This window comes from Macrotis lagotis, chromosome 1 (assembly GCF_037893015.1).
Source record: "Macrotis lagotis isolate mMagLag1 chromosome 1, bilby.v1.9.chrom.fasta, whole genome shotgun sequence".
Classification (NCBI taxonomy): domain Eukaryota; kingdom Metazoa; phylum Chordata; class Mammalia; order Peramelemorphia; family Peramelidae; genus Macrotis; species Macrotis lagotis.
In genome coordinates, this window is record NC_133658.1 from 561,961,681 (window position 1) to 561,987,966 (window position 26,286).

Genomic DNA, 26,286 nt, shown 5'->3' on the forward strand with positions numbered 1-26,286 from the left:
GTTGTAATGTTCAAATGAAATAATATATGAAGAACTTTGTAAGGCTTAAAAATAAAAATAAATGATAGACATTATTGTTTATCATTTAGTCAATCAGCATTTATTAGTTGCCTACTATGTACCAGATAGGATGATGATGATGATGATTGGTGTGGGCATCTTCTCTGCTAATGCTCTTTACAACCCTGCTGTATCTTAGTTGAAAATCTTCTAGTGTTGCCATGATCAAAAAATTCACCATGTGGCTAACTGGATGCTGAGATTTTCCAAACTTAACTAAGTGGATCCTTGGGAAATAGACATTCATCTATCATCAGTTCCATATGAGAAATCATTTCAGAGAGGTAGAAATTACCAAAACTTACACTCTATCAGGAGAGCCCCTAAAAACCCTGAGTCATCTCCATAACATCAATGAGACTGTAGCATTCATATAGTATATATTAGGGATTATAAGATACTTTTAAAAAAATCAATGTGATAATTATAATTTTTAAATTGTTTGATGTTATAGCTATAATGATGTGAAGGCATTTAGGCTAAGTGGCCTAAATGTCCATAAAACTGACAAGTTTTATTTGTCCACTGTTCTGACCTGTGTTAACCGAGTGTCAGGCAGCTACTAATGTTAGTACCTTCTTCTAATTGTGTAAAACTGACTGACTTCAATGATCTCTAAATCTTTTCCCTGCTTTTGTCTCAGAAAGTCAATTTAAACAATTTGCCAATGTTTGATCCCAGTAAAGAAGTTCCCTCTATCTGAGCCTCACACACCCCTGGTATCAATAAATTATCCCAAAACCTTCTTGGAGGAATGCCCCTCCCATATTTGGCGCTGATTATGTGTTCTCCATCAAGACCATTTTTAGGGTATTGTATATAACTATTTTGCTTAAACTTCAACTTTGAGCATGTTCTCTCCCAAGATAACCCCCTTTCACTCTCACTGGTTGGGTTTCCTGCATCTAGGGGTCTCAATTTCTGTCTAAATTACATAATATGTTTGTGTGTTTGTATGTGTGTGTGTGTGTGTTTACATGAGGATGGGCTGAAGGTGTGGATGTGTGGGAGCAGGTGTTGGGGTTTTTTTGTCTCCTTCCTGCTCTATATAATAAAAAAGCTACATTAGTACCAACTTCCAAAGAACTAATTTTTTGTAGATTTCCAGACCCAGATCTTTGCTTTAACTGGGCAACTGAGTTTCCTATCTTAAACCTACTGAAGTGCGGGAGCCCTTCAGTGACCCAATTTCACACCTGATCAGTACCTAAACTTGGATTACTCCATCTCCAACCTGGACCACTTCATGCCTTCTTAGACATCCAAGTGGCACCTCCTATTCCCAGTGTCTTACCACATTGGTTCCACACTGAATATGGATACCTGATCAACTTAGCCTACCATAGTTCAGATTTGCCAAGTTCAAGCCATCTCCCCCCCCACCTTAGGTTCCCCAGAAGTAGGGATTAAAGTAATATGTCACCTGCTAAGTGTTACAAAGCATTTTTCATACTTTATCTCATTTGATCCATACAATGATCTGTGAATAGGCATAAATAATTCACATTTATATAAAGCTCTAAGGTTCACAAAACACTTTACTCACAACACTCATTGGCAATGCAAATATTTTTATCCTTATTTGACAAATAAGGAAATTGGAGTTCAGGAAAGTTAAATAACTTCCCCAAGTCACAGAGCTAGTAATTGGCAGAGTCATGATTCAGACCTAAGTCTCCTAATTTAAAGTCCAAGGTTTTTCCCCCCCACTTTTTCCCTGAATTTTTACACAATAGTAGAAATATAAATGTTCTGTTTGCCATTTTCATTGCAGGTTATGTGAATAGTCCAACAGATTCATCCAATATGACAGTCTCTAACACATCCATCATTACACCTTCTCTCAGCAGCACAACCAGGACAGGTAAACAAGCTTCTTGTACACTAGTTTTATTTAAGAGGAAGAGCTAGAAGATTATCATAGGATCATAGTTCTGGTGATAGCAGGGACCTCAAAACAGTCTAGTCTCAAAGATATTAGGAAATATCAATATATATATTGATTATATAAAGGAAAGAATATTATACTTGAAGTCAAATGGTTTGACCTGTTATTCCCTATCCTCATGAGTTTGGAGTAGTAACCATCTTTCTATCATCAGTTTTCTTGTCCAGCCCAATTCAATTCAACTAAATCCAACAAGGAAGCTAGGTGGTGCAATGGTCAGAGTATTGGAACTGGAGTCAGGAAGACCTAAGTTCAAGTCCAGCCTCAGACTTTTACTACCTATGTGACCCCATACAAGTCACTTAACCCCATTCTATTTTGGAAGCCTTAGCTTGAGATGCCTATGGGGCATCTAGCTAAAGATAAATAATTTGCAGTTGGTGGTGTGGGAATGGGACCCAGGAGACTGATTAAAGTTGGATATCTAACTCAAGGAGTCATTTGCAAAAACATGCTCATTGAAACCATGGAAGCTGATGCTATGACTAAGAGAAAGGATACAAAAAGAGAAAAGAACAGATATGAAGAAAACACACAATATAACCTTAGGGACACTGATGGTTAAGGGCTAGATATATATGATATCTAGCCAAAGGATTGAGATGGGAAGTGAACAAGGAGAAAGTAGTGTGATAAAAACTATGGGAAAGACAGCACTAGAAAGAGCAATTAATAAAAGTGTAAAATGATACAAAGAGCTCAAGAAGGTGAGAATTGAGAAAAGGTCCTTGGATTTAGCAATCAAAATATCATTGGGAATCTTGGAGAAAATAGTTTCAGTTGAATGGTGAAGTCTGATGCTAGATTGCCAGGCATAGAGAATGGAGGGGAAGGAGAGGAAGTGGAAACTGAGAGTGTAGATCTCTTTTTTCCTGAGAGTTGGGGTGAGAAAAGGAGGAGAGAAGAAGAGTAGAGCTTGAGGAGAATGATAGAGTCAAGTAAATGTTTTTAGAGAATGGAGGACCTAGGCATATTTATAGACATCATGAAGGAAGCCTAAGGATGGGGAAATATTAAGGATCAGTGATAGAGAGAACAATGGAAGGGGTAACTAAGTTCCTAGAGGAATCAGGAGGGGGAAAATCATGGATACAAGTAGAAAGGGCTACCCTGGTAAGGAGAAAAGCAAGATCTTATTTAGACATTGGAGCAAAGGAGAGCATAAGGGGAGAGATTTTGAAGGGCTTTGAGGTGTGAGAAGAAAAAAATTGGAAGCTCATGATGGCTTCTTCAGAGAGAGAAGTGGAAAAGTGAGTGGTGCAAGAGGATTGAGGGATTGAGGACAGAAGAAAAAATTGCTGTGGGAGGTCTTATAGTCAATTAAGGAAGAATAAAAGGATTGCCATGCTAATGTTATGAGTAGAAATTTGCTAACATAAATGCCTGGATCCAGTTGTCACACTTGTGTGACTTTAGTGGTGTTCAACAATCTGGAACCTCTATGTGGTACAGTGGATAGAGCACCAGGAGAGCAGTCAGGAAGACTTGTTCAAATCTGGACTCAGCAAATCACTTTACCCTGTTTCCCTCGGTTTCTTTATCTGTAAAATGAACTGGAGAAGGCCATGGCAAAACCACTCCAGTATCTTTGCCAAGAAAAGCCTAAATAGGGTCATGAAGCGTTGGACATAACCAGTAACAATATTCAGAAGTCTGGGGGTAAAAACAATGAAGGAAGTCAGTAGCCCAGGACCAGAATTTTACAAAACACGAATAGTACAAGTTGGGAATAAGGCAGCAAAGGATTCAAGTTCAGAGGACAATATGAAGCTGAAATAGCTAACTAGAGCTGGGTGATGTAGAGAATAGAGTACTGGATATGGAGACTGAAAGATCTGACTTCAAATCTTGCTTCAGACATAGCCTACTTATGTGACTAGAGATGTCATTTTTAACCCTTGCTAGTCTGTACCCTCATCTGTAAAATGAAGATAATAATAGTACTCTACCTCAAAGTCGTTATGAAGATGGAATGTGATATTTATAAAGTACTTTGCAAATCTTAAGGTGCTATGTAAATGTTAGTAATTTATTTTTGACAGTCAAGATTGTCAATGAATAAAAGTGAAAGTTAAGGATGGAGTAGTAGTGATGCCTAGGAAGAACACTGAAGTCAAAGTTAGGACAGATTTAGGAGAGAAACTAGAAAAAATGGGATTATGAACAGAGAAGAGAGGAGAATATTTACCCCCCCAACTCTTCTCTTTTCTTGTACTTTTCTTCAACCTTCCTCATATTCATTGCTCTGTTTCCCACAAGACTCAGTTTTTAGAGAGCCCCTTGGCTTTTTTGCTGACCAAATAGAGAATCATTATCTTTTAGCTTTGCTGATTGCCTTTTGACCTTTGCATTATTTGAGGAGCATCAGATCTTTCTATGTTTAGCCTAAATTTTTGACATTGAAAAAAGTACCATTACCTTGAGTGTCCTATTTAGTTGATTACAAATTAATTGAGGGTTCAGTGTATTTCTAAATAAAATTAAAAATGAACATGTCACCTTGTTTCCTTGAAGAATGAATTGTTTATATTTTGGAATGGGAACATTTTAATATGACCTCTCACTTTGCATTTCTGCTGTACCTGTAACCACAGCTGCCCAGGTTTCTTGACAAATGTGCCATTTCACTTTATCAGGTCTTTCTGGGGCATAAAAAAGCCATTAAGAGAGCAATGACATTAGCTGGAGAATTGTACTTCAAAAAATATAGACCATTGACTTCTTTTTAAAAACACTGTAGAAGCAGCCTCATTAATCCCAATTGTCCTAAGATTGATACTGACCTTCAGCCTCCAAGGAAAGGAGATATGCAATGTGAATGCTTAATTTCTACTTCACACTCTACATTCAGAAGTTACCAAATTTGGTACAAGGGAAGGAATTCTGGATATAGAGCCAGAGGACCTTGGGTTTGAAGCTTTGCCATTCACCAGCCATGGGACCTTGAATAAATCATTTCACCAATCTGGGCCTCATTTCCTTTATCTGTAAAGGGAGGAGAATGAACTAGTGAACCTTTGAGATCCCTTTCAAGCACAGTACACAGTATTATAGTCTCTACAAATTAATTTGAAAAAATAAAGTCCCTGGTCATTTCTATCTTTGGGGATTTCATGTTAAAGGGAGCACTTCATAAATTTTAATTCAACAAATATTCATGATATACCAGTCCTTGAGTTTAGCTAAACAAATTACAGAAATGAAAGGGAAGAAAAATTTTATTGGCACCAAATGTAATTTGGGGAGACCTAGAGATAGAAAAGGACCATATATTTAGGAAAGGCCAAACCCAATTTTTCCCTCCACTATGAATTGTTGCCCCTGATCCCATTGCTCTACATTCTGTGGGAAACAGGGTTCTCATCCTCAAGGTAGGGACCAGGGGTAATTCCTAACTGTGGGAGGCAGTGACTGCCAGAAAGAACTCATTTATGTTGAAGGAAGAAAGAAATGTCCCATCCCCTGGTATATGAAAAAAGAGGAGGAAGAGAGTAGTACTTAGCAGTCATTCACAGAGGTCATTGATTCTCTCACTGAATTGGATCACTGCATAGTGAGTCTGGCTAGTAGGTGGTATAGTGGATAGAGTGCTAGTCTTGGAGTTGGGAAGAGCTGAGTACAAATCTAGACTCAGACATTTCCTATCTGGGTAAAATGAGGAAGCATACCCCTCCAAGAATTGTTGTATCAAAAGAGATAAGCATTATTAAATGCTTAACATGGATGGTGCTATAAATGCAATGTAAATGTTATCTATATGAAATTTTGTAGTCATATTCATATATGAAAAGTCATATAGCTAGCATTCATGTGTTACTTATATATTTTCTGTACATATTTCAGATATTATATGATGTATCTTTGTATATTAAGTACACACATAAATATATAAAATATATGTATATTTATATATAAATAGCATTTAGTTTGTACTTATATAATATACACATTTATTTCTATATTGATGTATAATATATCTATTAAACTATAACTTATATAATATATATAATTAACATTTATATTGTGATTACTATTTATATGTATATATTACATATATTCATATGTAGCCAACATTTGTATATTATAACATTTAAATGCTATAAAATACAACACATATATATATATATATATATATATATATATATATATATAATTAAAAGGGTTTGCTCAGGGTCATGCAGCTAGTAAGTATCTAAGGCTGGATTTGAACTCAGGAAGGTGAGTCTTTCTATCTCCAGGTCAGTTGTTCCAGTATATTACAGTAATGGAGAATATAGAAAACACAGGAAGAATTTGAATCCAGATCTCCCTGATTTTTAATCCAGTGCTCTATCCACTAAACTATACTGCTTCTTGATGATGATGATGATGATGATGATGATGATGATAGTGGTGGTGGTGCTGGTGGTAACTTCAATGACTGGTACAGTATTAGAAATATAGTATAGGGATTCAATACACACACACACACACACACACACACACACACAGACATATAGATATATACATAAAATCTTTTACTTGAGCCAGGTGCCCCAGGTGATTTTCATAGCAAACAGGCAATTTAATGTTTTTCCTTCCCTTTAAAAACTATATTTTCATTGCTTTCTGCATTTTGACAAATCCTTCCCCAGAGGGAGAGTGAACAAAGGCTAGATGTTTGTAATTTGACATAGCTATGTCTAAATTATAGTGTATTGGTCCTCTGAGCCCAGAACAGAAGCAGGAACCCTTGAAGGCAGTGACTGACTATGATGTTTTCCATCTTGTGGCCTTTTGCTCAAAGAACTTTCAAAAACGGAGCTTATTTGCTTTTTGATTCAATAATATCACATCATACTGCAGAGTCAAATACAAGATTTTTAAATTCCTATAGCAATTCTTTAAGTAAGCTTGAAGACTAAAATGAATATAATTAGTCACTGATTTAACATAAGTTTTGACCAAAAAATTAATGCTGAAGGTTTTCAAGACATCTTGATAACAAGGTATAACTTCTATAATTTGAGCAATATTTAATTAGAGTCTTGTTCCAATGATGCCCTTGGGTTCAGTGTGCTAAGCCCCTGTCAGAGAAGAGAGATCTTGTTATAGTGAAGTTTTTCAAAACCTCAAGAAATTGTCATGATATACCAACTTCCCTTTTATAGTGAATTAGGGAACAAGGCTTAAAATCATTGAATATAGAGCTGGAAAGGACATAAAGATTATCTTACCTTTGTGTTCAACTCTTGATTTTATAAATGAACAAACTGAGGCCCGTGAAGGTTAAGTGACATCCAGATGAATTAGTAGTTTTGTCAACATAAATCCATTCCCACAATTATTGTGCATATTCAATAAATATCTCTCTTTTAGCTACTAGACACATAGTAAATTCTAATGTGTTTTAAAGGCATTGACAATGTATTTACAATACATCATAGCACCTAGCATCGTGCTCCATCCATATCTGGTACATAGCAAGATGGATTTTAGTATAGGTTTGTTGACTATTTACTGGTCAATATTCAATAAATACTTAGATCAGAGGCAGAAAACTCTGATACAAGAGGTTAATTCATTGCGCCTTTATATTGTTAGGTCCATTGACTTTCCTCCCTCTCATTTACATGCTGCTTTATTACTACATGTCATTTTCTCCATTTATTTTTATATTGATTTTGTTATTTCTTTTTTTTAACATCAGTTTCATTTCTGAATATATACTCCCTTTCTCCCCAGTTAGAGTTACATTTTAACGGCTTTCATTACTCATAAATATAAAGTCTGGTCTCTTGGACCCAATATTCAAATCTTTCCATAATCTTGCCCCAACCTTCCTCCCAGTCTCATGTTTCTCCTTTCTATAAACTTCTCTTTAAGAAGACTAGTAAATTCCCTCTCCTTTCTTCCTTCTTCACCCTAACATTTTTTGCCTAGGATGTCCCTGCTGTTTCCACTCACCCAAATTCTTTCCAGCCTTCGCAGCTGAGATGAAACCTATATATTAAGACTTTCATGACACCAATTTTGTAAAGCCAAGGTGTCTCTCTGCATCCCGAATCATCTCCAGTGATCCTGAGCCACATCTGGCCACTAGGCTCAGATGATTCTGGAGGAGACAGCGAGGCTGGTGACTTTTTCACAACACACTCTCACTCAAATCCAATTCACTTGCATGTCTTGGCATCATCTCCCTGATGTCATGATCTTCTTCCAGAACAGATAAACAACAGTCTGTTGTTTTGTGTTTTGTTAACTGCATGTTAAGGCTTTCACAGCTTTTCTACCCCTCAGTGACATAGCTATTAATATATCTATTAATAGACATAGCTATTAATATAGCTATTAATAGACATAGCTATCAACTTTTTTAAAGTTAATCCTCCTCTGGAGGATTCTTCTGAAATCATTGTCTGAACTTCTCACTTAGCATACACTGTCCTATGATATCACTTATGTTGTTTTCTTGAATATTGTAATCTACATGTTTAATGTCCCCAGATAGTTACAAAATTTTGAGAGTAGGGACCATATGATTGGTTGCGTTCTAGCACTATGCATATTATTTTGTAACTTAATACATGTTATAGGGATAGAAAGGAGGAAAGAATTTTAGAAAGGAATCTTATCATTCTTTGTTATTGCTTAGACAGTAGTTAGTAAGAAAAAGAAGAAAACAAAAACCCCATCTCAAACTAAATCTAAATAACCAGAATAGGACAAAGTTAAAAATTGAATGGATATGTTCACAGACATTTCTGAGCTTGACCACGTATAGTAATGAGGCTGTCACCAGGACAAAGATAAAAGGACAAAAAGTTTTACTCTGGTCATCTAGTTCTGACATCCCTGTCTCATTGTTAATCCTCGAATTAATAAGTGTAATTAAATAGGGAATGGAAGTCAACTTTTTATGCTTTGCCTGAAACACATCTGTGAGTTTTAAAGATATTTTCTTAGGCTTTTTTCTGATTATCAAAGAAATTTAAAAAAATAGTTTTGAAGAGCTTTTTTTAACTCATTTGTACCAAGTTTTTTAAAGCAATTTTACACTGCTTATTCAGACTCCCTTCCTAGAGGCTGCTAGTGAAACTGAAATCATGCTGATCAATTAGGAATATTATCAAAATTAATTAGAAATAGGTTCTTTTGAATGAAATTTATCTATTATTCAAGACTACCTTTTATTCATTTATAGACCATTTTTCATAAGATTTTATGGGGGGGATGTGGATCCATAATTATTGCTGTCTTTTCAATCACTTTTTTGAAATCATAACACTATCCATGATGTTCCCCCAATCTTTTGGAATCTTTCCCTTTAAATTATCTTGAAAACTGATCATCAATATTTTAAAAATTGTGATACCTTTATAATGGATATTTTTTAAATTTAAACTTAGTTTGGACCAGCACAACAGGCAATTTCCCTTGTAAATGATAAGATAACATTGCTTCCTGGATGTAACCATAGTGATAACTTTGTTTAATCTGATTGTTGTTATCCAGGGAAACATTAAAAATGGAAAATTATGTTCCCCAGAGCTGTTCTCTATTGTCATGGAAGGATAATAGAGAGGATAATATCACACTATGCTAACTACATTAAACTTAAGAATACCACAGAGCATCTCCAGTGGGATACAGAATCTCTTTTTCTTTAAAAATGGGCCCTAACAAATTACACAGGTACAATTTATGTGTTTTGGGGGGCACATAATACCTATTGTCTAGTGTAAGGAATCCAGTTAGACAGATGGCTCTGTGAGTTAGTCCATCAGTTCACCTGTCTTGGAAAGGTATTATATATGGATGAACAAATGGGCCTAAACCCAAATAGGAAGAAGAGAACTGTCATTTAGGAAGATGTGTAATACTCTTAATCATTCTAAATGATGTATTATGAAAAAAAAGAAATTCCTCTGAATTTCAATATTCTATCATAATATTATAGGGAAATGAATAATAAGATGCCACAATCTATAGAGTCCATTTCTGTTGTTCATGTACAATGGAAAGGTCCTGTGGTAGAAAACTGTCAACCCTGATTTGTATGAGAAAAGTGGTATCAAAGTGATATAAAATATCTCATCCAGGAGGCATGTAGTGAGAACCAGAGATGATATATAGATTATTTGAGTGCTATCATTCAACATTTAACATAGACTGTTAAACGACTTAGGAATATATTTCCTATTAATTCTATATATTGCTTATTTGTATATATTGTTTATTTTCTCTCCTATTAAATTGTAATCTTCAGAATAGGGACTCTTTTTTGTCTCTCTTTGTATTCTTAGTACTTAGACTAGAATCTGATATACAGTAGATACTCTATAAATATTTATTGATTAATTGAATCCTGGAGTAGTTACCAACTTATAGATCAAAGACCCTACAGAGCTGTGGAATTAACATAAGTGGACATCCACAAACTCCCTATATCAACACAAGACAACACTTTCTCTGTGACTTGCATTCTTAGATAGTTGCCTAACTGATGCTAACTGATTTGCTTAGGATCAATATATTGTCAAGGTTTGACTTGCATCCAGAAATGGGAATCTACATTCAAAATCATTAATAAATATTCCTTCCCTGACTTCTGGCCAAGATGGCGGAGAGAAGACAGGCACTGTGTTAAGTACTCCTAGTGGCCCCTCAAAAATAACATGAAAGAAATCTCTTAATAGAAATTCAATTGACAAAACCCAGAAAAAGAAGCTAGAAGAACACCTACCAACAAGGTCTGTCTCAGGGGACTGTGGGTGAACCGGGAAAGAAGATAAGAGGGCCAGAACAGAGACAAGCGCAGGGACAGCGGCAGGAGGATTCCAGAAGACAGGCAGGCCTTAACCACAGAGGCTTTGGTGAATGGCAGGTCTAAGAATCAACTTTAGCCATGGAGTCTTAGGCCAGGGGGAGGGCAAGTCTGCACACCTGGAAATTGTCCAACTGGACCTGAGCTCCATACTTTTAGTGGAGCATTCTTCCAGGAACAAACAGTAGCCACTGCCCTACCCCCTTCAGGCTCAAGTGTGGACTACAGAGCTACAGAGCACATTCAGCTGAAAGGGAGATTGGCTTCCTTCCCCAGGGCCCAGCCCATTGTTCAAGGTCAACTCAGACGCCACTGCCCCTCCTTACTCCCCCCAGAATTGGGAGAGGGCTTCAGTCACTCCAGAGAAATCAACCAGTACCCCCTACTGGCTGGTCCTTGGAATTACTAAACCAAGTGAATAAAGTCTCTAGGGTTTTCAAGAGCAAACCTCTGAGAGCCAGCCCATCCCCCAACACAAGATCCTAGGAAAATGAAGAAAAGCCAGAGAAATACTTAGAATAGCCAGATTCTAACCCAGAGAGATCTAGCACTTCTGGGGAGAATATGAATTGGTCTCCAGCCCAGAAAGACTTCCTTGAAGAAATCAGGAAGGAGTTTAAAAAATCAATTGGAAAAGTCGGGAAAAGAAACTGTTCTGTTCTTTGTTCTGTATTCTCCAAAGCCTATAAAAGTGGAGTTTTCCTTTTGCTCAAGGTCTTTGGCTAGAAACTGGGATGGCCAGTGGCTTTTTTATTGACCAGGTAGCATGCCCCTGTTAATAAAATGATGTCTTGCTTGGAGAAGTATGTTGGAGAAATTTTGTTTAATTTCACTCATGACAAAAGGGTTTAGTAAATGTCTCAGACAAAAATCACAGAAAGAGGGGAGGCTAGGTGGCATAATGGGGGGTGGCTAGGTGGTGTAGTGGATAAAGCACTGGCCTTGGAATCAAGAGTACCTGCGTTCAAATCCGATCTCAGACACTTAATAATTACCTAGCTGTGTGGCCTTGGGCAAGCCGCTTAACCCCATTTGCCTTGCAAAAAAAAAAAAAAAACCTAAAAAATTCCTTAAAAAAATGAACAACAAAAAATCACAGAAAGAAATAAGTCAAAGATGGTTGTAATTAGTACCAATGAAAGGCTAATCTACATATCAAAGATATATTGAAGTGGTCAAGTAGAAGGAACTGATATAGGAGGAATCCAAAGGATTCTTATTTCCATTAAGTGATTTAGTACCTCAATGGAAAGTGAGCATTACATTTCCCTCTGGGGTTTTCTAAAAGACCTGCCATCTAAGATCATAGGGTTTATGGTGGGAAATGACATTAAGATTCACCTAGTCCTACCTTCTTTCAAATTTGATGAGACAATTGATTGACTCCTGGTCACAGAAACATCTAAATTTGAGCTAAGGTCTTCTGCTTGAGCCTCTCACTCTTTCTACTAACCCACGTCATCTAATTAACTTGTTAAATGATAATGAAAGACTATCAAGGGATCATTAGATATTTATTGACTCTTATTTTCCCCAATCATTAGACTGTTTCTGAGTGTTAAATGAAGCTCTTTGGAAGTTAGAAAAACTCTTTGAACAATGTTAAATATAGTTTTCTTTAATACAGTTGGACCAAAAAAAATGGACTAATCATCCTGTTTCGGTGTATAAGAAATTATTATTTTTTTCTCATATTTAATAATTACTTACTATATTGAGATCATTTCCCCTTTTTTCTACTTCCTCATCCAGAAACCAACCAGTGTGGACTATCTCTTTTAAAGATTTACCCTGACCAACATCTAATTAGACAATAAAAGAAATTCTAAGTCTATACTAATGGGTGCTTTCTTGTTCTTTGTGTTTGCTCAGATGTGTCTCAAAAAATGTGGATCCTCTCCTTTTGTTAGTGACATGGAAATTGATAAGCCTCCTTGATCAAGATTTAAGTGATCCAAGGCCCTCATTGTAATATAGTCTACCCTTTCACTGTAATATTCATTTGTTCAGTATAATTGTCGAGTTGATTGCCACTCTATGGAACACCTCTTCTTCCAAGGGCAAAAAGCTATGAGCCCATCATCATGATGGGTCTCTCGTCTGAGAGACAGTATCTCATTTAATCCTCATAATAATGATGGGAGTATGTACTATTATTATCCCCATTTTAAAGACAAGGTAGACATAAGTGATGTAACTTGACCAGGGTCCCACAGCTAATAAGTGTGTAAAGTCAGATTTGAACTCCCATCTTCTTGACTGCAGGCTAGAATGAATCCACAAGGCCACCTAACTGCTGATGTGTTGGTTATCTACACTGGAGAGAGATTTCTATACTGATGTAACCAATAACAAATCCAAATTCTCCAAACCCCAGTTTTTTCTAATTTTGAAGCAAGCATCCATTCTAGAAAAATAATAAGAAAATTATTTAATATGTAGGCATATCCATGTATATCTCTCACATTCAACAGTAATTTGTTAGTGCATGAAGAGCAAAGACCATCCTTTGGTGAGAATAGTAATCATAAAAACCTTCAGTAAATCCTAGAGACAAACTCAGTCAAGTCTGTTTTTTCCACTTTAATTATAGAAAATCACAGAGGGAAAAGAATGCTTCATATATAGACAGCTCAACCAGTTAGAGTTTTGCCTTAAGTAGCAGTAGCTGTATTCATAACAAAGAGTTGTCTGGTTCCTTATAAGTGCTTTTAGACCACAAAGGAAAAGAGAATAAGAAAAATGACATTGATGGTTTTTTATTTTTTTTTTAGTTTAGCCCAATTTTTGCAAGTAGAGAATCACCTTCATCTGGGTTCAATGAATCAATTGTACAAACATAGGAAAGAGGAAGCAAAACTAGGTTATATTTCCAGGGATTTGAGGGATGAGGGGGCAGCAGAACCTGGACTTTCAGTAGACTAAACACTCAGTGAGTCAGCACTGTAACTTGGAAATGAAGAAAGTTCACAATAATTTGGAAGTTTAATATCAAGAACAAGGGAAGCCCTATTGCCACTGAACTTTGCCCTAGACAGAACATATCTGAAGTTCAATTCAATAAGCATTTTTAATGTCAGCTAGCATTGTTATATAGCTTGCTATAAGGCTTAGTAGTATTTCATTTAATCCTCATAACATCCTTCTGAGGTAGATCTTTAATCCCCACTTTACAGATTAGGAAACTGAAACTGAGAGGTGAAGTGATCTAGCCAGGGTCATAGCCAATGGGTTATATGCTTTTAGTCTATAGTTAGGGGCAGTTAGGTGATACAGTGGATAGCACACCAGTCCTTGAGTCAGGGGGACCTGAGTTCAAATTCAGTTTCAGACACTTAATTGCCTAGTAAATATATATAAGATTCAGTATATTGTGGATTCAAACCCAGGGTCTTCCTAACTCCCAAGTTCATGATTCTTTTCTACTATGGCTTCTGGAACCTACAAGGAGACAATCATTCAATCAATCAACAAGAATTTATAAAGCACCTAATATTTGCCAGACATTCTGTTAATATCTGGAGACATATAAAGAATGGCAAAAAAGTTCCTACTTTATCCTCAATGAGTTTTTTTCTAATGGGGAATAAAGTACATAAATAACTAGGTACATACTTGATATCTACAGAATAAAGGTAATACATAGGTACATTCTCTACTCTTTAAATTAAAAAAAAATAAGGATGATATTCTACTATCTCACAAGACTATAGGTTATAAGATAAAATTTCATACTAACTCCAAAGCTATTGCCTTACCCATTGCATCACACTGCCTCTTATATTTTTAAAAAACTGGAATCCTGGAGAGGGCTGGGTTTTGGGAGTTTGGATTTTTTTTGGTCAAAACTGATGACCTCCCCAGAGAAATCAACAGCTGCTTCCCTTAGAATTTACAGGACAAATCAATTCATTTCTTAAACAGTTGCTAATTAAATGGCCTTTCTGCTTACTATGGTTTGAGATAGAGTCACAAGGCAAATTGCAGAAATCCCCATCCAAAGAGTTCAATTTGAATCTCCCTTCAGACTTACAGTCAGACTTAGCCTATGAGCAACACTGACAAGAATTTGACTCTCCATTTCTTTTTTTTTAATTTTTTAATTTTTTAATTTAATATTTATTCTCATTTTGTACAAATAATGTTTTTTATACATTAATAAAATATTCTTGTTTAAGAGTAAACAAAATGCCCCCTCCCCCCATAAATATAGACTTGCTTGAGCAATAAAGGGGAGAGAAAAAAATTAAAATTAAAAAAAATAATAGTAATAATTGTAGGTATGTCCAGGTGGTGCAATGGACAGAGCACCAGCCCTGGAGCCAGGAGCACCCGAGCCCACATCTGGCCCTGTACACCCAACAATCACCCAGCCGTGTGACATGTAAGCCACCTGAACCCCAATGCCCTGCAAAATCCAAAAAAAAGAAAAAAAAAAGACCCAAAATAAAATAAATAGTAATAATGGTAGAAGTGGCTGGGTGGTGGACAGAATATTGGCCCTTGAGCCAGGAGCACCTGGGTCCAAATCCAGCCTCAGACACCCAACGATCACCCTGCTATGCGGCCCCAGGCACCCAGCCCCATTTGCCCTGCACCCCAATAATAATAATAATAATAATAATAATAATAATAATAATAATAATAATAATAATGACAATAAATATGCTTGAGTCTTTGTTCCAACACCAACAACTCTGTCATGGGTGGATCACGTTCTTTATGGTAAGTCCATCGCAAAAGTTACTTCCATATTTTTCCAATGTTGCCATTGCTGATCGCAACTCCCTCCTTTCTTATTTCTCCACTACCATGTACTATATTTTCTCTCTCCTTTCACTTTGACTCTGCTGTAGGGTAGCTGAGTGGCGCAGCAGACAGATCCCTGGCCCTGGGGCCAAGAGGCCCTTAGCCCCCATACCACCCCTTAGGCCCAACATCCACCTGGCCCTATGGTCCTGGACAGGCCTTCCAATCCCAGCCCCTTGAAAGAAGTAAAAAAGAAAATGTGTTATATCTGACCACTCTCCCCTCATGGTCCATCCTCTCCTCTCCTCCATCACTCACATCCCCCCCCTTCCTCCTGTCCCCCCTCTCTCCTTCTTACTCCAGATGCCTATACCCCATTGAGTATATATGTTGTTTCCTCTCCTAGTCACCTCTGATGAGAGCAAAGGTTCCCTCATTCCCCCTTGCCTCCCCCCCTTCCATATCATTGCAATAGCTCATTGTAATAAAAAAATCTTATTATGTGAAATATCTTGGCCTATTCCCCCTCTCCTTTTTCTTTCTCCCATTACATTTCACTTTTTTCTATTGACTCCATTTTTACACCATATTTTATCTTCAAATTCAGCTTTCTCCTGTGCTTCAACTATAAAAGCTCCCTCTACCTGCTCTATTAACAGAGAAGGTTCATATAAGTATTATCGGTGTCATTTTTCCATGCAGGAATGCATGTAGTTCATCATCAAGTCCCTCATATTTTCCCCTTCTCCTCCAATCTCTATGTTTCACCCGAGTCCTGTATCTGAAGATCAAACCTTCTGTTCAGCTCTGACCATTCCAACAGGAATGTTTGAAATTCCCCTGGTTCATTGAAAGTCCATCTTTTTCCCTGAAAGAGGACATTCAGCCTTGCTGGGTAGTTGATTCTTGGCTGCATTCTAAGCTCTTTTGCCTTCCAGTATATTATATTCCAAGCCCTACGAGCTTCCAATGTAGTTGCTGCTAAGTCCTGTGTGATCCTGACTGCAGCTCCACGATATTTGAACTGTGTCCTTCTGGCTGCTTGTAATATTTTCTCTTTGACTTGGGAGTTCTGGAATTTGGCTGTAATATTCCTAGGGGTTGACTCTCCATTTCTCTACTACATCTAAATGTTTATTATTTGGAGATATAAAATATCTGGTTTACACATCGCAGCCTTATCTCTAAAGCCTAAAAAATACTCTCTTATTAGAAGGTAATGAAACTGAACAGAGAAGCTAGAGAAATTGTTTTACCCCCTCTAAGTATTTCAGAGTATTTGTGAGCATTGAGGATCTGCTTAGTAGAGGGTTTATGCAAACAGAGAGGAGGTAACTACCATGGACTATCTTTTCTTTTATTTCCTCTATATCTTTTGTCTTTTTAAAAATATTTTTTATTTATTTTTCCAATTTCATGCAATAATAGTTTTCAACAACTATTTTTGCTACAATAACAACAGCAACAACCATTGTTTTACATTTTTCCCCTTCCTTCCCTCCCCCTGAAAGAAAGCATTCTAATAAGGCTATATATATGTATAGCCATGCTAAAATAAATAGATAAGAGTCATATTGTGAAAGAAAAATCAAATTTAAATAAAAAATTAGAGGGAAAAAATAATGCCTAAGACAAGTTTTAAAAATTGAAGTTAGTAAGCTTTGGTCTGCATTTAAACTCCATAGTTCCTTCTCTCAATATGGATGATATTTTTCAACACAATATGTCTTCTTTCCTGTTCTCATCTGCTTCTCTGGTTTTAAATGTCAATTTTATGCGGATGACTCACCTGTCTTTATCTTCAGCCTTAATCTCTATCTCTTTTTGGAATGCCACCCTTTATTTGCCATTTGCCTACTGGTCATTTGTACTTGAATGTCACAATAACATATCAAATACACGTTGTCCTGAATAATCCTCCTTTTCTCTCCCAAACTTCACTTTCCTAATTTTACTCTTTTCATTGGAAATACCACCTATTTTTCCAATCACTCACTTTCACAACATTGGGCTCCTCCTTGAATTTTCCTTGGTGCCTATTATATTTAGTTGTCGAGTTTGGTCAATTCTGTCTCTGTAAAATTTTTTCAATACTTCTCTCTACTCAAAGAGCCCCAGATTTTGAATTAGAAAAATATAAAAGTAGTAGCTTCACTGTTCATAGGCCAAAATAAACTATCAAGAAGATAGAAATTGATTGATTGATTGATATGTATGTATATACATATTAAACACATGTGAAATTATTGCCAGATAACATACTTTGTATATTCACACCTAAGATCCATATATGAGAAGCTAACATGGTGATAGAGAGTCAGCTTGAGTAAGGAAGAGCAGAATTCACATTCTATCATTTGATCCATTTCTCACAAGATTTCAAGTTACCTAAAAACAATGGACCTACAGAACCCCTACCAAGAAATTCTTTTTTAAAAACAAATTAAGTGTAGTAGTTATCACCGTAGCACTATATAGTCATATATTATATTATTTTTCCTTCCAATTTTGTCATGCTTGTTTTACACACACACACACACACACACACACACACACACACACACACACACCAAAAGTGGTGGAAGGGGGAAAAGCACCAGTGGGGAGTTCAAGAAGCCTGAGATTTTAATCTTAGCTAGTTTACTAGCTAAGTTTACTGTGTGACTTTAGGCTAACAATGGCAACTTTTTATATTGCAGAGGACAACACCAGCCAAACAATTGATTGGTGACATGATTTACACAATTATATTGATTATAGTGAGGGTTATTCTGTGCAAGGCATCCTTATCCCTTGCCTTTACCAGAACCTTTCTACCCCATGACCTGAGAAGATAAGAAACGGGACTATTTATTGATTATGGTCTGACTGCTAGGGGAGTTTTGAATTTGTTCTCTTCTTCCCATATCAGAGCAGCACTATGGTGTACCATCAGTGCCCAGCAAGTACCAGAATGGTCCTATAAATGGTATGTTACCATTGTCCTCATGTTAAAACTGTTGTCAACCATATCATAGTATTGAGTAGCTCAAAGGTAGAAGGTCAGGGAGGAAAGGCCATACTGACAATTAGTCTATTGAGAGATATGTTTGAATATATCAGGTTGCCACATATGACTTTAGGGAAAAAAGCATTTGACCTCTCTGGGTCTATTTTTTTCTTTTTTTTTATGTAAAATGAGGGAGTTGAACTTGATGATCTCTCTAAAATCCCTTGTAATCCTCAGTTCATTCACCTGCAAAATGTATAAAATACTTTCACTACCTGCTTTACAGGGTTCTTCTAAGGAACAACTTTATGTTTCCAAACACTGCCATTCTGTGATTCTTGGTTTACCAGTGTCTAGGTGGTATGATCCTTCAGATGACTGCTTAATTGTACTTGGAGACTCTGTAAGCCCCCTCTAATCTATCCTCTGAACCAAGGTGAGACCCCTGGTATAATAAGATCAATCATTTGAAGGAATTGTACAATACAATTTTGTGTTGACCTCAACTTAAAAAAAATACTAAGTATAGTCTCCAAGAAATAAATCCTCCTGCCTTCAATTTTACTACTCTGTATTTTAACGCATGAAGTAAATTGTGCTAATCAAATGTTACTAACAGTAAAACTTATATTCCTATTACCTAAATTGTACTTTAGGTTTCTGATACCTTCAGTATGAATCAGATCAGATGTAGAATTATTAAGGAATTGATCAGTGTGAGAAGCCCTGGAGGAAATTTAGCCAGTTGGATAAAAATGTCTATTGTATGATACATATGATACCTTTATATCTGGCTTCCAGTAATCTCTAAATTCATTGAAATTGTCTGACAAAGATAGTGTCCTATAAGTCAATGCAAAGAACTATGAATATCATTTTCTATTCATCATCAGCATCACCATCATTTTATCATTGTTTTTGACTATTCATTTGTGCCTTCATTCATCCATTGGTTCAAAGTAGTATCTCTCTCTAGATCAGGAGAAAGTTTTTTTCACACTACCTGAAGCTTTAAAATTTCATGTCCTCACTGCTCTGTGCCAAAAAAAAATTTGTACCAATCTGTTATTGTTCACCAGAGGCTTTGAGCATTCCCTATAGTACAAGTTACTTGACTGATCACAAAATAAATACTATCATGTCATGGAGAGTGTGATTTTTTAGCTTCAGAAAAGAAATGTATTTATTTTTTAAAAAGTAAAATTTATAAAAGAAGTACATTTATTTATTTGCAGTGCATCACTGAATCCCCTTTAGTTTTGCACTCCAGAGAGATGCCTACCTTGCTTAGTTCTGTCATTGAATGAAATGAGAATAGAAATTCTGGGGAAAAAAGATAAAAATTTAGGCTACTGTATGTACTACTTTTTGCCTCCCTTGCTACAACAGATTCAGCTTTCAACAAAATGAAAAATTTTGAGACTTAGAAATTGGACTTTTAAAAAACTTTTTCAATCAACATACAGAAATACATCTTAAATACTATCTTAAAAATTCTGAGAAACATATGCTTGTTAAATGTATGTATATGTGTGGTATCACTACCATGCTTCTTTTTAATCCTCTCCTCTTCATCAAATATCCCTCAAATGTATTCTGCCACTCACTCCCATTTCATATGAAGAGGTGACCTTACTCCTTACCAAACCCACTCACATATGTAATTCCATTTTTCTATCTCTTTTCCAAAAGACTGCCCCCTCAATCATTTCCACTCTATCCTTACCTTCAATTTCTACCTGTCTATTGACTCCTTCCTTATTATCTACAAATAAATGCATGTCTCCCCTACCCTCAAAAAATATCTACTTGATCCTTCCATATCCACTAACCATAGTTCTTTGTGGCTAAACTCTTTGGAAAGGCCATCTATAAGTAATTCTCTTTCTCTTCTCTCACTCACTCACTGTGTAAAATTTTACTTCCAATTTTGTTATTTCCCACTGGAACCACACTTCAAAGTTACCAATGATCTCTTAATTACCAAATCCAAAAGTCTTTTCTTAGTTCTCATTGTTCTTGACTTCTCTGAAATCTTTGACACTGTTGGTCATCTTCTCCTTATTAATATCTTTCTTTTACCCTTTCTCAACATTACTCTCTCCTGGTTCTCCTATCTGATCACTCCTTCTCAGCTTCTTTTGCTGGATCCTCATCCACACCATGCCCTCTCACTGTAGATGTACTATAGGGTTTTGTCCTGGGCCTCTTCTCTTTGCCTTTATACTATTTCACTTGGTAATCTCATTGAATTTAATTGTCATCATTATGTTGTTGATTCTCAGATCTGCCTATGTTATCCTAATATCTTTGATGACCTCCAATCTGACATCATCAAATGCATTTCAGATATCTCAAATTGGAAGTCTAGCAGTTTCCTCTTCCAGCCCTTGAAGATATCATCCTTAATTCCTCATCATCTGTCACACCATATTCAATCTGTTGCCAAGACTTCTTAATTTCACCTTCACAATATCTCTTGAATAGAACCCCCTTCTCTACTCTGATACTGCTACCACCCTGGTGAAAGCTTTCACCACTTTATATGTGGACTATTGCAATAACCTGTTGCTGGGTCCATTTGCCTCAAGTATTCCCTCACTACAACCCATCCTCCATTCCACCTCTAAAATGATTAAAGTATTTGTCCATATGCTGCAAATTGTTTATCCATATCACACAAAGTGACCATCCCACACCTCCTGCTCCTCCCACTATGCTCAATAAATTCCAATGGCTCCCTATCACCTCCAAGATCAAATACAACATCCTCTCCTTGGTGTTCAAAGACTTCATAAGCTTACGTCCTCCTATCTGTACCTTTTCTATTTTCTTACTCTTACATGATGTGCTCTTCAATTTTAGTACAGTGCCTGAGGACACATGGTAGGTGCTTCATAAATATTTACTGATTGATTGATTGAATCCAATGTCACTGGACTCATTGCTGTTTCAAAAACAAAGCACTCCATTTCCAAGCTCCAGGCATATTTTTCTCCCTATCATCTGCACTTGGAATTCTCTTCCCTTTCATCTCTTCCTGCAAGCTTCCCTGGATTCCTTTAAATTCCAAATAAAATCTTATCTTCTCTGGGAAGCCTTTCCTAACTCCTTTTAATTCTAGTATCTTCCCTCTGCTAATTGTTAACTATTTATCCTATATATAGCTGGTTTGTACATGTTTGCTTATTTGTTTTCTTCCTCCCCCATTGAATTGTAAGTTCCTTGATGCTCAATCTTTTACCTTCCTTTCTCCCCTTTTATCTTTAGTTACCATCATAATTTCTGGTACTTATTGGATGCTTAATAAACTTTTACTGATTGACTGACAATGTCCTTTGAAGGTTCCTCATTTATGTCTTATCCCAGAGCTATACTCCAGGGTTCTGTCTTGAGACCTCTTCTTTTTCTTTCCACTCTACTTTCAGACAACAATCTTCTCTACCAGATGATAGTCACCTTATATATGGCCCTCATCTCCAATTGCCTGCAAGATATTTCCACCTAATTATCTCATTAAATATCTCAAACTTAACATGTTCAAATTAAATTTGATTGTCTTCCTTACTAAACTTCCTGGTAAGGACACAATATTCCATCCTTATACCTGCTATTCTACAGACAAATTAGCATACTTACTATTTCCTCTAACCTACATGCATTCTCTCATCTTTGTATTTTTGCACAAGATGCCATCCATGTCTAGAATACTGTCCCTTCTAAACTCTGACTCTTGGAATTCCTTCAAGACTCAATGCAAATGCCACCTCTTTCAAAAGGCTATTCTTATTTCCCCAACTGTGTGTTTTTCCATCCTGTCACAAAGTCTTTGTGTTACATATGTGTGTGTGTATGTATATAAAACCCCAGTCTCAAAGTATATTGGTATTGGATTCTATCATCATTGGTGGACATCAATGCCCTACATCTGTGTGAGATTTTTAGTTTTGCTCTAAGACACTTGTCTCTTCAGACTCTGGAATCATTTTGGGTCCTAATGGCTTCCAACTTCAAGAAAGAAGATGGAAGATGCCAATACTATTTCAGGGTACTGAAGGAAACTAGCAGACTCCATTATGTCTCTATCTTAGAGACTTCAAGAAATCCCCCCTTGTCTGAGATCTAGGAGTGACTTTGTCTCTCTCTCTCTCTCTCTCTCTCTCTCTCTCTCTCTCTCTCTCTCTCTCTCTCTCCTCTCCCTCTTGTTACTTTGCTCCCAATTAAAAAACTCTCTCATTCTGTACTGTATGGTATTTATTCTTAAATGTGTACTTTCTTCAATTTCTATTCAACTATTAAATTGGATGAATGAGTTTCTTTGCTAATTGCTATGTATGGCATTTGGTGGGAAAGAGGTCAAGCCTAAGATATAGAACTTGGGACTCCTACCATACTGATTAATGAAATAGCTACCAGAAGTTAGATTGAACCTGAAAAACACATTAACCTAGTCAAATCATATTTAAAGGAGAAAATAGTTTTTTATCCTAGCCTGAAATCCCTTCTCTTCAGGCAGGACAGAGAGGCCAAGTTTCTGGTCTCCCATTTCTAACAGGAATTAAAGTCTCCTTTGGTTGAATGGTGGAAAGAAAAGAGACCTGAGTTATATAATAACAGCCCTGTGCTATATATAAGAAATATTTCTCATCATTTCTATATTTTGCATTTAATTTTCAGTGCACATTTTGTATCTTCTGTTAGACTTATAAGCTCATTAAAGGTAGGAATTGTTTCACAGTTTCCTTTGCATCTCAAGTATCTGGAACATAGTATAAACAATAAATGCTTGTTGATTGATCAATTGATTTTTTATTCTTTTTCCTCTTCTTCCTTTCACCTAGAGATTAAAATTTGAAAGAGTCCTTTGAGGTAGTCTATTAGAACCTACACACATTACAAAAGAGAACATAGATCCCAGAAAAGTAAAGTATTTGGTCCAGTCACAATAGGGTGAAGCATAGACGAGAGCTTGGGTCTCCTGATGCTTCCTGTTGAGTTCATTTTTCCTTTTTTAAAAAATAATCATTTTGGAGGCCACTAGGTGGTGCAGTAGATAGAGCCTGGTCCTGGAGTTAGGAATACCTGAGTTCAAATCCAGCCTCAGACATTTAATAATTACCTAGTCATGTGGCCTTGGGCAAGCCACTCAACTCCATTGCCTTGCAAAAAAAAAGAAAAAGAAAACCTAAAAAAAAGAAAAAATAAAAAATCATTTTACTGTTTGTCTAAAATCATTTGGGTTTTCTCTATTTTAACTTGGATGGATTTATTAGCTTCCTTATAAACTTGAGAAACATAAAAAGCACTGAAATGAGATTCAGAAGATATTTGTTCTAAATTCAGCTCTTCCACAGCTTAAGTCTGAGACTATTCCCTTATCTGAAAAGTGAAGGAATTTAGTTAGATGATTTTTTAAGCTCCCTTCTTGTTCTTGAAGACCTAAATTCCTTCATTGTTTAATGTTTTTCCCCTGACCACTGATATTTAAAAAGAAATTGATGATATTTTACTTGAAACAAAGGATTAGTTCAATGAAAATCTTTATACTTCCTTGAAGAAATGATTTTTAATGAAGTTTCCCCTCAAATTTTAACAAACAAAATCGCTTGCAATTATTATTTTGAAGCTAAATAAATACATCAAAGCTATCATCAATTAACTTAATTCAAAAAATCAGATTATCTAGAGACTCTTTATATGTCTACCTATCTGTCTAATCTTTTTAAAACTCACTCCTTTTTTAATCCTTCATTTGGTTGAGAATCCACTGTGGTTCATATACTTTAAAAAATTAATGAATTTAATAAACATTAACAAAACATGAATATTCCAATAAATAAAGAAAAGAGCATTAACATGAACATGTATAAATATATATATATGTTAAATATATATATATATGTATATATATATATATATATATATATATAAAACCTGATAATAGATTCTTGGTGAAGTCAATATACTCTACAAGGTCAATGCCCTAGATTAAGCCCCAGCCTTATCACCTTATCACCCTCCTCAACCAGGGTTTGTTGACCACCATCAGTGGCCCCAGGAAAATAGAGGAACTGAATCCCCAGATGTGCCCAGACATGCTATTTCTTTGTTTTAAGATCCTTTTCAAAACTGAGATTGTAATTCTGTAATTCCTGCCCTAGAGGCTTCCAGTCAAAAACTCTTTGAAAATCACCCCTGAGATTTTCATAATATTTTAGATTTTAAAAAAAGCTATCATCTCTTCCCTTTTTGCCTCTTCTCCCACCTGAAAATTGAATTTAGTAGCATAGTAAATAGAAAGAGTAATGAATTTGGACAGAGGAGACACAGCCAGTCTGGCTCTTTCACTTGTTAGCTGTGTGACACAAGACAACTCCCTTCACTACAGTTTCTTTATGTGTAAAATAACATTTGCACTACCCATCTGTGAAACAAACATCCCACAATCTGTAAACTGTTTCATAAATATGAGTGATTATTAGAGCTACTATTAATTTGAGCTCATAAAAAATGGTTCTCATACTTGTAAATAAATCCATTGCTGCAATGATAGCTTCCACTAAGTGACTTTGGAGACAAATAAGTTCCATTGGCAATGCAGGCAATATTCCCAGGGCTTCACTTACGCAAGAATAGGAAAGTCTACAGCTTTCTAACTCATGGTCATCTTTTTTTTTCTGACAAGCTTTGAGGAAAAATTCCCTGATGCAAGTTGAGCTATTTGTAACAGTTCACAAAAACATATTAGGATCCAACAAGCTAATATTGATTGCTCCCTCACAAACTGTTTTTGAAACATGTTCTACTTGTTAGATAGGACTGTAATGTGGCATCTGATCTTAGATGACACATTTGGCAAAATTCATGACAGGCATTGGTAATTGGATTTTTCCCCTCCTAGTATGTTTATTTCAATAGGTTTTTGAAATGTGAGGCAAGCAGGAAATAAGAACAAATAGATTTCTAGTGAAACAAACTCAATAATAATGCTTAAGGAGCATTTTTATGTACTAACCAGTAGGCTACATGTAATATTTAGTATTCATGTGTATCAATAATTCATATTTAAAGCACTTGAAGGCATTTAAGGCATTTTCCTTTAAAATCATCCTATAAAGAAGGTAAGGTAAGTATTATTATTATCCACATTTTACAAATGAGTTAACTATGGCAGAAAGAATGTAATTGCCTTGCCCATGGTCACATGCTTAACAAATGACTGAGGCAGGGTGAGAAGCTATGTCTTTCTGATTTTAAGACTAATGCTTTGCTCCACTCTGGAAAAACCATCATATTAATGCCTAGGCAAATCACCTTGACTCCATTTTCTTTTATATGAAAAATAAAAGATCAGTCTGGCACAGCATGGAAAGAGTTGGCCTTGAGGAAGAAAGAGACCTGGCTCTAAGCCTTGGCTCTAACATATATTGGCTGGGTGACTGATGGCATATCGCATAACCTCTTTGCATCTGAGACAGCTCTCTAAGACTCTAAGTGGCAAAATATGTCCCAATCTGCATTGGCAGAAGAAGCTCTGCATCTGGAGTTCTCTACACCCATGAAAACAATAAGCATGATAAAAAATAAAATAAAGGTAATCACAACTCCACAAGACATGGGTAGTAACTTGATTAACTGCAAGAGAAAGGCATATAGAAACTCCTTATACTAAGGAGTCCACCCCACAGAGAATGCCTTGAGTGTTTATGGAGCACCACAAAAAATCAAGGAGTA

The 26,286-nt window shown here is 36.1% G+C and overlaps 1 protein-coding gene across 1 annotated transcript in view; it reads left to right on the forward strand.

Moving 5' to 3' along the window:
* Positions 1-26,286, forward strand: part of CD96 (CD96 molecule) — a 98,258-nt gene that overhangs the window by 47,535 nt on the left and 24,437 nt on the right. The window contains exon 9 of the mRNA XM_074214448.1: positions 1,835-1,924. Within this exon, the coding sequence (XP_074070549.1) occupies positions 1,835-1,924 (90 nt within the window). The remainder of the gene's footprint in view (positions 1-1,834; positions 1,925-26,286) is intronic.